Genomic DNA, 16,389 nt, shown 5'->3' with positions numbered 1-16,389 from the left:
TTGATGTCAATATGACTGCTATTTGTAGGGAACGTCACCTACATGTGTTTTAACTGTTTTGAAAAGTAAAAACTTTTCGTCCGTACTGTATAAAACTACTTGGTGAAAAAATATACATTTCCCAGATTTTTTACGTTAAAAATGTCTTGGTAAAAATCGCTACGAACAACCGTTCTCAAGATATTTAGAAATTAAATAATCAATACATCTCATTATTGACAAAAAAATAAACATGTTAAGTAGATGTTATTTGACTGAAATGCTAAATTTGGGAACTTTTTATTTTTTTTAATTAATCATAATTTTTTTTCGAAAAAATGATGATAAGACAGTTTCTGTTGAACTTTTGACACAAAAACATTTCATATTTAAGATTTCAGTATAATAACTATTGTTAAACAAAGACAGGTATTGATAATTTTGATTCCAAATATATCGAGAACCATTACTCGTAGTAGAGGTGGGAATTCTAGTTCCTTAGGAGGAACTAGTTCCTTAGTTCTAGTTCCTCCAGATGAATAGTTCCTCGAACTAGGTCTTTAGTTCACAATAGTTCCCGACTAACATTGACATCCCCCTTGCTTGCTAATGCGTTTCGTTGTCAGTCAGAACTATTCACAGTATGATCTGTATAATTTTTATAATGTACGGAGATATAACGAGACGTGTAATTGTGTATGTTAAAAACATATAGGTAAGTGTTATATAAAAAAGTAAAAAAAAAACTCAAATCAGAATTTAAAAAACTATATCACAAATCAATTGGAGCAAATATTACAAAAATTTTACGAAAAATTGTGTTTTTCCTCACTTTAAGCTTTTTGTTTTTGTCTAAAAATTCAGAATATCTACATCGTTTTATAAGATATTTCTTAATTTTAGGGACCTAAAGTGAAACATTCCCATAAAATATTTAAAAAATAAACTAAAAATCAAAAACAGTATCCACGAAAATTTTATGTGGTAATTACGCCGCGCCGCGCCGGATGTGGCAATAGACAAGGCCGAATCCATCGTCGTCGCCTTGTATTATATTTCGGATCTGCCGACTGAATAGATTCTCGTGGACTAGTCTTTTAATAGTTCCTCTATGTCCGGATCCGATAACATACGGTTGGCACTCCCCACGCCTGCTTAGCATCAGTCGCGCTGGCTGATCCATATGTAAACTAGTCTTTTATTTAGTTCATGTAGTTCCTTTAGGTCCGGATCCGATAACATAAGGCATACGGCTGGCACTCCCCACTCCTGCCTAGCATCGATCGCGCTGGCCCGATCCGTTCGTACGTAAACTAGTCTTTTATTTAGTTTAGTTCCTCTAGGCCCGGATCCGATAACGTACGCCTGGCACTCCCCACTCCTGCCTACCATCGGGTTGCGCGCGCTAGCCGATCCGTCGCGTATTATTCTATATCGGTCACAGTCTCGACCCCGGAACAGGTCCTGAGGAACTAGTTCTTTGAGAAACCAGGAAATAATTCCTTTCATTCCGGGGTCGGAATAGTTCATTGGAACTAGTTCGTTCACGAACTACACACCTCTAACTCGTAGCAATTTGTACTAAGAGGGAATTATCCTAAATGTTTATTTTTTTACTAAGTAGATTTATACAGGTACGGACGAAAAGTTATTACCCTTCAAACCATTAAAAATATGTAGGTGGCGTCCTCTACAAGTAGGAGTCATATTGACCTCAAAATCGAATTTCTCATATGTCAAAAAACTCCCAGACACCAATTTTCATCGGAATAGTGACGTTACTTTAGAAATTATTTGGAAAAAGTCGAAATAAAAATGAAGCTTCTACACCCTGTTTCTCCGAAACTAAGCATTTTAGGACATACATTTCCTTCTAGTTCTCTTTCCTATTGCTTTAGTCTCGGTAATTAATTGTTACGCTCGGTTGGTTTTGACCCGATTGGCTAGTTTTACCACGCTTGTTTAGTTCCAACCGAGCGCCTATATAAACGCTCAATTTGAAGATATTAGTTCAGTTTTAATCATTTGTTGATGATTCTAACATGATTAACGAATTGCGCGTCCAGTGCAAAAAAAGTGTCTTGGTTTATTGTGGAGAATTAGTGTTTTATTTTACTGTTGTAATACCAAAAATTCCAAAAATATATTGAATGTCATTCTGAACAAACTTCCAAAGCTAAAATAAATGCTTAAAAGCAGAACTAATACATCATAACTTTTATACCTATTTTTAATTGAATAATGAATGGCTTATAATCTCTGTAAGCTTTATAACCCTATATAGTCAAAAACAAGTCTAGTCTAGGTAATCAATTAAGACCCATTAGATCGGATTATACGAGTACAGCGTTACGAAAGGCAACTTGACAGTCAGAATATAGCGTGGCTAACTTAACTAAACTTAATTGTAGTAAATATAATTATAAAGGTAGACTAAATGAGAAAACTTGTATGAAAAATAAGCTACTTAAATTCTCTATACGAAATTACATCGTATTAGTATACATTCTGATTATGGGGGTATGTTTTGACGAGAAGTCTGTCTTACTGTTAAACGCAACGCCAAATTGTTGATTGAAAGAATTTGCTTATTTTTTCAATCATCGCCCAAATTTAAATATAAATAATTTTTATTTTCCCTTGTAGTATCCCCGTATAATATTAAAAAGAATAATGTAGTAGATTTGCGTACTTGTGTTTTGGATGAAATGGCGTTCGCAGGTTTAGAACCAAGAAATATACAACCTTTTATTTAAACAATTGCCGATGTTTCGACGTGTATTTTAATCTCTCTATCAAGGCTGCAGAGAAAAAACCCTACTTAGAACATACAAATTATTGTGGCTCAGAACTTTTATTTCTATTTAAAAAAAAGTATACCTAATAAATATTCACAGAAATAATATAATCAATACATTAGAAAGTACCACCAATATAAGTAACACAGCAACCAAAAAAGAGATGTAAAAAACATAAATAATTATACGCACTAATAATTAAATATTTGAAAATGACATGTATTTTTAATATTATTTTTAGCTTGAACCATACCGCTTTGTACATTTACTTACTTACTGCCATTACTCGCTGACGAGTATTTGACACACATCAGAAGATGATTAGGCAAGGCGTTTTTTTCATGAGCTTTTTTGTGACTGTAAAGCCCGATACGGGATGTTATCAGAAACATAAATAATTATACACACAAACAATTAAATATTTGAAAATTACATGTATTTTTAATAAAATTTTTAGCTTGAACCATACCGCTTTGTACATTTACTTACTTACTGCCATTACTCGCTGACGAGTATTTGACACACATCAGAAGATGATTAGGCAAGGCGTTTTTTTCATGAGCTTTTTTGTGACTGAAAAGCCCGATACGGGATGTTATCAGAAACATAAATAATTATACACACAAACAATTAAATATTTGAAAATGACATGTATTTTTAATAAAATTTTTAGCTTGAACCATACCGCTTTGTACATTTACTTACTTACTGCCATTACTCGCTGACGAGTATTTGACACACATCAGAAGATGGTTAGGCAAGGCGTTTTTTCATGAGCTTTTCTGTGACTGAAAAGCCCGATACGTGATGTTATCTCTCTTCCGCATTCTGGACATTCAAAAATCTCTTACTTTCCTGCTTCTTTGCTTTTTGGTTGTCGTTGTTAACTTAAAGTTTACAATTGTTTACAAAGTTTTCATTAAAAAACTCCTTGTCTCTTTTGAGTTGTCCACCCAGTTTCCTCTTACCCTCTACAAGCTCTCCGTAAAGAAGAGATTTCGGTAGGCGGTTTTCTTGCATCCTGCTTGCATTACCGCTTTGTATAAAAGTTAAAAAAAATGGCCCATACTAAAATATGGTAATAAAAATTTGGTAGCCAGTTCTTCTAGTTTCAAAGTAAAGGAATTTTTCCAATTTTTTTTTATCTCAAAAACTGCGACTTTGACTGATTTTGATGTTATTACAAATTTTGTTGCAAATATTATTCCTAATCTTAAATTGAAAACCGCGTTTCGCTAGCTACTGTAATGTTGGAGTTACGATTTTTAAAAATTTTAACCCCCTCCCATATCTCCTTACCAACCCCCCACCCCCACCAAAAACTAATGGCCAGATTCTCGGGTGCCACAGTATTTTTGTGCAAATTTGGTTAAAATCGGTTTAGCGGTTTTTGAGCTATCGTGTTACAGACGGACAGACAGACAGACGGACAGACAGACAGATAGACAAACACCATGAAAATATTTTGTATTTGGGTCATTTATGACTCAAATAACTCATTTTGACTGAAATTAAAACTTTTTTTTGTGGATCTTAATAGCCTACCATACCTATTGGTATGGTCGGCTAAAAATACCAAATTTTGGGACAGAGTGGTTATGATAATTTTCAATATTTAGTTTGATGTCTTCTACATCTTACACATTTTCTTCAGAGCTTTATTAGCATTATTTCAACAGAAATATCAACTTTTTCAAAGCCTTGCAAATGGTGGGATTCAGGAAATCAGTTACCTGTTGCAAGTCGTAACACTAGGCTTCCTGTACCTACATAATACCTCATCTGAAATATTTATTATTATATTATTATTATCTAAATATTGATACTTAACCATGATTGAGTAGTTTAAAAATTAACTCAGGCTTTAAGTTGTTAATAAATATCATAAAATCAACAAATCTTCTAAACCGGTATTTTTTATTTGACGACTACTGCTGCCGTACTGCCAGTCCAATTTGCCGGTCATTTTGTAGATTACTACAACCTAACCTAACCTAACCTAACCTTAAATCTGCATTTGTGTAAACAGTTAATCTGTATTTCTGTTTACAGACCAAACAGCTCTAAAATCCATTTGGAGCATTTTCTATACTTTCAGCTCTAAGCCGGGTTGTCACTGCGCGAAACTTGCGTTTCGTAATAAAAACTGCGTTTCGTAAAACGGTTTCGTGAAACTAGCCTAGCTTCGTGTATACTTCGTACTCACCTCGAAACTCGTTTCGCGAATATGTTTTGAAGTAAGCCAGCGTCAGTCGGTTTTCGTTCGCGCATCAAAAGAGCTTCGTCTTCCGTGTTGCTCAGAGTGTGAACGTGCATCGTGTGTTTCACGCCAGAAATGGACCAAGAATCATTGTCTCACGCAAACTGGCAGCTCACCACCGCTTCGAGCACGAAACGTATGTTCGTTGTCCGAAACACACTCGCGAAACATTTTTTCGTGAAACAGTTTCGCGCAGTGACAACTCGCCTTAACGTAAGATTCCTGGTGCGCAATTAAAATTTTAAACAAGATATCGGATATTTGGCATTTATAGAAATTAATAAAAATATAGGCTTGGTGGATTTCAGTTGACAACAAATTCCGACCGCAGCGCTTCAACGGCCAAAATCAGAAATTATCACTATGTATACTTCACGCCGCGCCGCCGTCATTTTGATCGCATTAATTGTAATCGTGGTTTTGTTATAATATTTAAGTATTTTAGTTTTTTGCTAGTGCAGTTATTGAGACAATAAAACACTCAGGTACGAGGTTTGTGCGATGTTTCGGGTAGTAAAAAATAAATGAAAATAATTCGAAGTGGGCGTCGTGTTGTGTTGTGACAATTTCAAATATTAATAAAGTTGCCAAAAAAATGCTAACGCGTAAAGGAAAGCGTAATTAAGGCGTTGTTGGGTGTATAAAACATATGCAAATAACATTCAATAACTCAACTTTCCCAGATGTTCAACTCTTCTGAAAGAGGTTTTAGAGGTTCATAGTTTCTCACACCGATTTGATTAAAAGCAAAAATAAATTCAAGATTCAAACAGTTCGACGAAACAAGTGAGTAAACAAAGTGCTCGCTACACAATCAAAAAATTAAATATATACCGGGTGCGTCTCAAAAGTGGCTCACCCCCTATAACTTTTTTAATTTTTCAGATAAAAAAACGAGATTTGGTATGTTAGTATATGACGTAAATTGGGATTGATTGACGTATTCAATTGTTTTTAGTCACTTCCTGTTTCACCGGAAATGACTACAACTTTTGATTTTTAACTAGCACCCTCGGTATTTTTTTATTTTATTTGAACTTATGAACTCTATTTGAACTTGAATTACTCTGAATAGAATGACATATCATATGTCAACTTTTGACATTTTTGCTTTAAAAAAAATCTTATTTTAAATTTCAATCTAGAGTGCCACGGTTGTCTTAAAAACATTAATTTTTATTCAAGGAGCCTTGGAAAAATAGATTTGATCGTCTAATGTTTTTTGTGTCTTGTCCTGGTCGGTTGAAAGATGCACAAATCGTATTTTTAATCAAATCTCAATTTTTTCAAATGGAACGAGGGTGGCTCATTAGCATATTTGGAAAAAGCATTTTTTTACGAATAATTTGATACCACACAGTTGGTATTTCGAGTCAAATTATCATTATGAACCGCATGTTATAATTTCAAATAATCCATATAAGAAAATGTCAAAGTTGACATATGATATGTCATTTTATTCAGAGTGCCATTTTCTATCGAATAAAGTAAAAAAATACCGAGGGTGCCATTTAAAAATCAAAAGTTGTAGTTATTTCTGGTGAAACAGGAAGCGACTAAAAACAACTGAATACGTCAATCAATCCCAATTTATGTCATATACTAACATACCAAATCTCGTTTTTTTATCTGAAAAAATAAAAAAGTTATAGGGGTTAAACCACTTTTGATACGCACCCGGTATACTATGAGAGGATAAAATATAATTTGCAATATTAATGGTATACTTTTTTTAATCAACTAGATTAAATGTTTTATGAACATCTTCTAAAATTATAATTATGTACCTTTAAAAAAAATCGTTATAGCCAAAATAGCCCCAATTATGCCAAGTAGCAAAACCCGTGATTAAAACTATGCTTGCTGCCGTAGTTGAACTCATCTAAAAAGTGTTTTTTAACTGGAATAATAAATCATAATACAAGTTAGACCTTCTGCAGATATTAAAACATTTTTTATTTTTAGAATTTTCACAAATTATACTTCCTAACACTTTTAGAATAATTAAATAATAAATTTTTCGCATACTCGCTATTTAAACCTGTCTATTTGCAGACAGGAATAGAGAATGCACCAAGCCTATACCTATAACAAGAGTAAATTAATGGGTAAACAAATTCCAAATTTGTAAAGTTAAACTAAGGATATCAAATGCAAAATGCATATTTCCTTTTGAACTGTTATGCAATACCATTAAAGACGCCTTGTTATTCCCAAAGTTTAATGCTTCTCTTGAAACATAAGATTCTCTGGAAAACAGTATGCAAGTCGATTTGATGAAGAAGTTGTATTAGTTTACGGGAAACACTATCCATATCTTTTACCTTTTTATCTTGAATAGCAATTATTGTTTCCAATAAACATGAGTTTCTTATGCAAAACAAAAATAAGGTATGGAATAATATTTTTATATTAATTTAGTAATAAATAAGATTTACAATTAACTTCTATTCTTAAAATTAATTAAACTGTGTATTTACATTAAACTATTTAAATATTAGAGATCTACATTTAGTAAATTAAAAGTAAAAACCAATTTTTTAAATGTGTACTGAAATGTTAAGATCCAAAAAAAAATCACAACCAAAATATTCAATATAAACGAAATTCACTCCCCAGGAGCTATTTAATTAAATAAAAAAGATGTTATTGAAGCTCCCATAGATAAATATCAAAAAATGGCATTTATAATTTCTTGAATAATTGAAAACCTGAAATAAAAGATGCAGGTTCGTATTTAAAAAAAATGAGTTGGCCTCTGTATCTCACAAATTATCAGCTAATTTGAAAATCTAAAAATACTGTCAAATAGCCCTAATATAGTGTCTATGAGAATGTGCAATTAGTTTTTTGATTTTCTAAAAAGTAACTTATTTTGATATAATTGATACGAAAAAATAAAATTAATTTTCAAAAAAATCCGTTTTTTCCAAAAAACTCAGCAATCTATGAAATTTTTTAAACTTTTTTGATGGCATCTTGGTGAACATCCTGAAGCGCAACTTTGCTCCAATTTAACCAAGTTCGTATCTATTACGGTTATCGAGATACCAATGCTTGTACATCGAATTTGTAGCACGCTGTATACCTAGTACTTATTTGTATTTTATTTTTAGTATAAAAAAGTCAAAAATATAACTTTGTGTAATATTGGAGAAATTTCAGTATAAAATTGGAAGAATATAATCATAAAATTATCATTAAGATAAACTAATGTAAAAGAAACAAAATATAACGGAAGGTTTTTATGAGACAACAGAAACTTTTATCTTAAAATGATAATAACTTGTATTTTTGTTAATAATGTTTTGAAGAGCAGACGTGCCAGTGAGTGACTGTTTCTTTTCGTTAAACATTTGACTAAGTAACGGTTGTGCGTGAATAAACAATATGATTTGTGCAAATTGTAAGGCGCTTAGATCTGTCGCGAACGAATTGTGTGCGAAATATTTTTCCACAACTTTCAAAGTTGGATTATCCAGTTTGCCAAGTGCGATTACGTCAAGAACAATTGAAGATGTTACCGGTCCCAAAGGTGAGTAAAGAACATTTATGAAGTATAGGCATAACAAAACAAAATCGTTATTTTTTGTATTTCTAAACACGAGTTCAACAGAACGCAAATATGCTCTAATTAAATTAGAGAACATTTACGTTCGAGCTTCCTAACTTAATAACTGGAAAACTAATTTCACTATGCCTTTCTGTTCATTTTTCATGTGTATACATTTGCTTATCGCGATCGAGCGAAAATGATGATAAATTGATGTATGTTGACGTCATGACATAAGTGTCGGTTTATATATCGCCCCATTGCTGCCAAAAGTCACTAACTTACTTTTTATTACTTCCGAGAAAAATGCGTCTAAAGATGAATTGCATTGCATATAGATGTTATAGTTAGTAACTATTCGGTATTAAAATAAAACATAAATAGCCAGAAATCGTAGTTAATGACTTTTGCAATCGATCCTCCGCTTCAAAACATAGTTAGTGATTGAATTTGGTTGTTCGGAAAAATGTTAGCTAGTGACTTTTGGCAGCAATAGGATGATATGTTACTGTAAATGTCCGAAATGCGGTTAAACCTAGGATAAGCGCGCTAAACCTAGGATTTACCAAAAGCATGTGGTAAAAGCCGGAAAACTATTTATTTTGCTTACATTTCGGACTTTTACCGGACCCAAACAGTAAATCTTAGGATTTACCACACCGCATTGGTAAAAGTATGAATAAAGAATTGGTAGTAAAAACCAACCAACCCCACCAAATAACCACCTAACCATTAACCTAATGCATTAACACCCCCCAAATAACCAGGCTAACCAATGCATTAACACCCTCCAAATAACCAGGCTAACCAATGCATTAACACCCTCCAAATAACCACCCAACCAATGCATTAACACCCCAAAATAACCAGGGTAACTAATGCATTAACACCCTCCAAATAATCAGGCTAACCAATGCATTAACACCATCCGAATAACCAGGCTAACCCAATTAGTTAATGCTTTTGGTAAATCCTCGGTTTTACCGCATTTCGGACATTTACAGTAACAAATATAAGACTGATACATTAAAAAAATCGATATCGTGAAACGATAATCGTTAAAATTTCAATGCCTAAGTAAACAAAAACAGATATGTCTATAAGAAAAATAATTCGTACTTTTACCAATGCGGTGTGGTAAATCCTAAGATTTACTGTTTTGGTCCGGGTAAAAGTCCGAAATGGAAGCAAAATAAAGAAGTTTTCGAGCTTTTACCACTTGCTTTTGGTAAATCCTGGGTTTAGCGCCCTTATCCTAGGTTATACCGGATTTTGGGACATTTACAGTGACATATATAATTTTCAAAATTTGATTATTACAGGCCTTCCTGTCATTGGCACAACGCTTTCTCTTCTGATGGCTGGCTCCACTCCAAAACTTCACTACTACATTGATAAGAGACACCAGCAATATGGACCTATTTTTAAGGAAAGTGTGGGACCTGTACCCTGCGTTTTTATATCCGATCCAAAAGCAATGAGAGCTGTTTTTACACATGAAGGTAGCCATTAATATGAAAATTATCTTTAGTTGGCGAAAAGTTACAAGAGATGCTAAATTTATAAATTTGATATCATACTTTCTGTATGAGAAATATTTACCGAGGCTTCAATCTGAGGATAAAAGTTTTTATTAAGCCGTAATTCAAAGTTAAAGTGATATATTTAGAAAAAGTTAATGCTTTTTAAAGTTATTTATATTCGTAAGGATTTATAAAACAATTCGTATCATGCCCATATTCAAGCTTCATTCAGAACCTCGCAATTAGTGGAATAAATTAGTCGTTTTAATTACATTTTATACTTTTTTTAGTTTATGAACATTCAGAATATTTAAATAAAAATGAAATTTAATAGAATATCCTAGCAACAGTTTCTGTTAGTTAGTTGTATCCATAGAGAAAGTCTAATATTTAGCTTATAAAATAATCAATGCCTTCTATAAAAGATCAGCCTACGGGCAGACTCTTGTTTACTTCATCAGCTGTACATACTTAGATATTGGGTTAGATTCTGTATTCATATTTTGTCGGTTGATTTTTGGTATAATTTGTTATTGTAGTGCAAAAAACTAATTATTTTGGTGTTTAAGTGACATAAAGTACTACCAGATATATGGTCACTATGATGGTCACTCTGTTTCTCATAAAAAAAAACACGAAATATTACACGTTTTGTTAAGTGCTTTAACTTAAAAGTGCCCATACATTTTTTATTTATTGTGATTTTTGTGTGTGTTTTTTAAGACTCAACAATTCATCAATAAAGCTTAAGTGGAGTGTGTTTTTGGTGCTATGCCTCATCTTTGTTGTGTTCCTGGTGGAAAGGATAGTTATACTAGGCAGCCTAAAGTATCCGCAAGAGCAAGAAAAGTGGGCACGAGTTATAAATCAAGACAATTCTATTGAAAATATCTTTAATAAATTTAAAAATAATATTCTCCCAGGATGGTATTAAAGAAAACTGTAGGTATTATGATCTAGGGAAAAATAAAGAATATATATATTAAAGATCATGAAAAAGATTATTATTTTGAGTTCAAAATTAAAAAAGATTTTTGTAGAGACAAGAATGATAAAGTTTAAAAGAAGAATGTGTTTTTGTTTGATAATATAATGTATGTAAAGCATAACATATATTTGTTCAGTAATTTTTACTGAATAGTGTTGATTATTTATAATACCAAATTTAATATCAAATATTTAAGTGATGGCTGAATAAAATATGAATAAAATAACAATAAAATTGGTATATTTGCAATACAAAATTAAGTTTTAAGGATAAAGGTGTTACTAAAAATACTAAGAAATTCATATTTCTTTGTTTGAATTGGTCTAATGTTATTTACATTTTACGTAAGAATTATACCTATCGTCGAAAAAAATCGGCGTCTAGTTGGCTTGGAAATGAACATCGATGACATTCCCTAAATAATTGTACACATAAAATAATTAACTAGAATTTTACAATCTTGGAAAATTTGATATTCTTGAACCTTGTTTCTAAATATTCTAAATTTTTTGATTTTCTTGGGATTTAGGTTCGGGAAAAATGCTGATTAAGTTTTCATTTGGTTTTTCATTATTTTTATTTGGTTTAAAAAAAACGTTTTGGCTAACATTATAGCCTTCATCAGTGTTGTGTCATATGAAAAAAATAGTGTCGAATATAATCCCAAAAATTACATATAAAATATTCACACCACGCACCACATAATGTTTATTGCTTACTCCATAGTCAATGTAGATAGTTTTAGTGTTAAGAATAATATTTTTAAAAATTATGTGGTCATCTTTTGATAAGTTTATATTAGTTTATTAATTGCAGTTAAAGTTATTAACTGCTATTAAAGTTATTATTTATTAAACTGCTAAAAAATAGTAGTCTATTTTAATTGAAATAGGATTACCTAATGTAATTACCTTCACAGGGAAGTACCCAATTCACATTTTACCAGAGGCATGGACCACCTACAATGTACTTCACAACGTATCCAGAGGAATATTTTTTATGGATGGCGAGGAATGGCTACATTTTCGTAGAATACTAAACCCGATTCTTTTAAAAGGCGATCAAAGTTGGATAGATGAAAGCTGCAAACCGGCTATAGATAATTTAATAGAAAAAATTAAGTCTCAGTCTGCCAGGTAAGGCATATATGAATAATGTTATTTATTTTACTGTAGAATATAAAAATGTTTTTGGTTTATTTTTGAATTCATTGTTTATAGTGCGATTCTAAATGATGTAAATTGTCATCATTTATGTTTTGTTTATGATATTTTATGTCAAGTTTTTAGTTGTTTTGGAGAGAATTAGTGCAATTAGCTCAATTTACGAGTAGTAGTTACTTTGCTAATTCAACTTTACTTGTACTTTCCAATGCGTCTGTCATCAGTGTTGGACGAGTTTAAAGAAATTATTTATTCTTGCCGATTCATAAAATATGTAAAATGACCTGAATAAAATTGAATCGGTTATTATTTAAAGAGCATGTGTCCACATTTTTTAATTTTTCTTCAGAAACATAAAACCTTCTAACTTGTATTTTTTAATTTTTATTTTAAAATTGTAAATGGTAGATATTATGTCACATTAAAACCGCCTTCTAGACATTTTTTTAAATAACTGTACAAGTTTTTCGGCTTTTTTGAAGCAAATCAAGAAATGGACTTATGCCCTTTTAATAACAAACGTAAAAGCATTATGAAAAAAGATGTATTTACTTACGTGGATAAGTAAATCACTATGGAACTGTCGCAAACATATCAACGACTTCCATTTATCTTCTTTTTTTGTTGCACACGCGGTGCTTCTACTCTATCTACCCTTGTCGAGGATGTATTTTCCGCTCGCCAAATTTGAACATTAATTTGAAAATTTTAATTTGTAAAATTCTTATATTTGAACAATAAATTGAATGTTTACTGTCACAAAAATTAAATTATATAAAAATACATTTAGCCACTCCGTACGAATATCAATATTCTTAGGAAATCTAACCAGAAAGTATGCATGTGGCTTAATATAAATAAAAGAACAACTGAATACTTTAGTTGCCTATGAAAAAATAATTCTAGGACCTTTATATTAGAACTTTCACATACTAAACACTTTCTAGTCATTCTTACGAGTATTTACAAAGTCGAACCAAAAAAATAGAAATATAGTTGCACAAACTTAAAATTAACTTCTCACTGAACACACTTGCATCCTTGGCTATATAAAAGCGGTCGATAAAAGAGTAATTAATACAATTTTTAAAATAAAAAACGCAAAAAACAAGCGTCATTACACAATGGAAATAAGATTATGACATATGATTTATGACAATATGATGACAATGATAATAAAATTTTTAAAATAAAAAACGCAAAAAATAAGCGTCGTTACACAATGGAAATAAGATTATCACATATAATAATGACAATATGATGACAATGAAGAGTTGGTTTCCATAACGTATAATTTCAATAATTTGTACTTTCTAAACCGTATAAAATTGTGATTATTTTGGAAATAAGTGCAACTTTTAATGCGCATGGTGGCGCAAAGTTAGGTCCTCGAGAAAGACAAACCTATTGAACGTTGCATAAGTGCAATAAAGAAGGTTTGAAAATGGCATGTCGTGATGTTGGAGACATATTTTTTAATGTTAAACTTATGGCTTTGATTTATCCACGCAAGTATATATGATCTAGGTAAAAAATGAATTTTTGCAAAGGGAAAACAAACTAAAACCACCAAAAATAAATTTACAGAAAAAAATCATATTAAAACTAAATAGGAGGTACCAAAAATAAATTCACATAAAATTCTCAATAAAGCTGCGAAAAACCCTTATAAAACGATACGTTAGTTTTCACTATCCGAGTCATCAGACCTTGTTGTAGTCGGCCAGGTGATAATAATATCTTAGAAATTCTTATATTCTTCTGGAATATAATGGAGTACTTTTCTAAAACCATTATTATTATTATTTCGCTGATGGGATTCAATTCAGAAAATGTCCTTTTTACAGGAAGATCTATAAGACGTACATTAGGGTGTGTAAGGATAAATGTGTTTCTTATTAGATCTTTAATGGTGTTCGAAGCTATGAAGACTCCTTCGGACATGTCGAAATAGTCATATTCACTTATTTTGAACCAAATACGTTTTTCTTTGGGCTGAAATTCCGCTGGTGATGCAAATTCTTTGAAATGCTTGGCCACCGCTTATTAAAATCAAGAATAGTATCATTATTATCCAGGAAAATAGGGACGCGTAGAACGTATTTATTTTTAAAATAATTTCCATCGACTATAGAATAGTATTGTGTAAAAAGGGAGTTATGACATTTCAAGAATAAATATTTTGTGGTGTAAAGTAATGTTTACAAGGAAAATGTAATAGCAAACAAGTGTGGACATAGGCCCTTTTAATAATAAACGATTCAATTATGACGTCCGTTTCGCCCATCATCTCCTAAAATATTATTTATTATAAAAGGGAATTACAGCCCCCCAACCCTATGAAATTTACTATCCGCCTACACAACTTAACAAGTATAGCTAGAGACGTGAGAAATATAAAATAACACGCGACCGGTGCTGTCCCCAAGTCTCTTACTATATTTGTACAACTGTACAGGGTGTCCCATTTTGGTTGAAATCATACGGTATCTCCGTTATTAATGAAGATAGAAGGATGCGGTTTGCACAAACCTGTCCCACTTTTTTGCCAAACGAAAGATGCTGTAAACAAAATTTTCATAGCCCTCTTTGTTTCTGAGCTATAGGGTCTTTTTGAAAATTTTGCAATTTGGGACACCCCCCGTATCTCTGTTATTGCGAAAGGTATCGAGAAGGTGAAAACTGTTTATTGTAGAACTTTTTACGGAGAATAAAGTGGGGTAGTCTGTTATTCTACGAAAATAATATTTTCGAAGATATGAACTAAAGTTATGTTTTTTTAAATGGAACACCCTGTATATTTATAAATGATATGATTTGGCTTGCCATAAGCTTCTCAAAAATATATATCACTCTATATTTGTTTTCACTATTTACTGCAATATTTAAAAGTTTTTATTAAAAGATCATATTTATTAGTAGGGCATGATTGATAATAAAAGAAAATAAAGAATTATTAAAAGTATACTGCTATCTGTCTTTTGTTGTATTTTAAGGACCAGTAATAATTTTTTCTATACATTAGGAAAACTTAACTCTCTACCGCTATTTGTAAAGTTATCGTACCGGAGCTTTTAGATATTTCTTTAGCTAATTTACGTGAAATATACTTTCAGCAAGATGGGGTTTCCCTAACAACTTTGAAAATATTAGAATTTTGTTAAATTATTATTTCTCAAATCAATGAATTGGAACCAATGGACCCATATGATGGCTTCCCTGATGATTCCCGGTTCTCGATTTCTGATTTTGGGGATTTTTAAAATATGAAATTATTGTGGTAACTACAACAATGTCGAACACCAGGAAAATTCTTTAATAATGCAAGCTTTTAGATATTTGTAAACCCATTCCGTTATAAAGAAAGAAAAATGTATTCAGAGATTCAGTGATAACAGTTCAAAGTAAAATATGTCAATCCCAAATAAAATTTTAATGTGTGTATGACTATTTTTAGTAAATACCATTTTGATTTTTATGTTATTTATCATGGCCTACTAATAAAAAAATTATATATTTTAAATATTGAAGTAAAAAGTGAAAATAAATATAAAGTGATCTATATTTTTAAGAAGCTCATGGCAAGACGGATCATATGATTTATAAATATACAGGGTGTTCCATTTAAAATAAACATAACTTTAGTTCATATTTTCAAAAATATTTTTTCCGTAGAGAAACAGACTACGCCACTGTATTCTACGTAAAAAGTTCTACAAGAATCAGTTTTCACCTTCTCGATATCATCCACAATAATGGAGATACGGGTGCTGTCCCAAATTGCAAAATTTTCAAAAAGACCCTGTAGCGCAGAAACGAAGAGCGCTATGAAAATTTTGTTTACGGCATCTTCCGTTTGACAAAAAAGTGTGACAGGTTTGTGCAAACCGCACCCTTCTAACTTCACTAATAACGGAGATACCCTATGATTTCAACCAAAATGGGACACCCTGTACTTATATCTAAGAGGAGTCCATTTCCATCGCCTCATTTAGCATAATTTTTTAATGCTATAAATGATTTGCTGCTAAAACAGAACTTTTTTCGTTTAGTTTTAGCAGCAATAATAATAAAATATCTTGCTCCAATTATCAAGCGCAATTATGTGAATTGAATGATCAATTA

The 16,389-nt window shown here is 31.6% G+C and overlaps 2 protein-coding genes across 5 annotated transcripts in view; one reads left to right on the top strand and one right to left on the bottom strand.

Annotated features, from left to right (window-relative positions):
- LOC115874104 (BDNF/NT-3 growth factors receptor-like) overlaps window positions 1–16,389 on the bottom strand; it is a 269,157-nt gene that overhangs the window by 67,533 nt on the left and 185,235 nt on the right. The gene's annotated exons all lie outside the window — the stretch shown is intronic.
- Window positions 1–16,389, top strand: part of LOC115891846 (cytochrome P450 315a1, mitochondrial) — a 79,834-nt gene that overhangs the window by 17,981 nt on the left and 45,464 nt on the right. For 2 of the 4 annotated variants that reach the window (XM_030912445.1, XM_030912453.1), the window contains exons 2-4: window positions 8,352–8,572; window positions 9,913–10,092; window positions 12,021–12,237. In XM_030912445.1, coding sequence (XP_030768305.1) covers window positions 8,428–8,572; window positions 9,913–10,092; window positions 12,021–12,237 — 542 coding nt within the window. In that variant the 5' untranslated portion in view covers window positions 8,352–8,427. Of the gene's footprint in view, window positions 1–8,153; window positions 8,573–9,912; window positions 10,093–12,020; window positions 12,238–16,389 lie in introns of all 4 variants that reach the window. The other 2 variants (XM_030912436.1, XM_030912428.1) reach the window with 2 other exon arrangements.

This window comes from Sitophilus oryzae, unplaced genomic scaffold (genome assembly GCF_002938485.1).
Source record: "Sitophilus oryzae breed Bouriz unplaced genomic scaffold, Soryzae_2.0 scaffold_1009_pilon_pilon, whole genome shotgun sequence".
Classification (NCBI taxonomy): Eukaryota; Metazoa; Arthropoda; class Insecta; order Coleoptera; family Curculionidae; genus Sitophilus; species Sitophilus oryzae.
The sequence above is the reverse complement of the archived record's forward strand: the minus strand, read 5'-3'. Positions and strand labels throughout refer to the sequence as shown.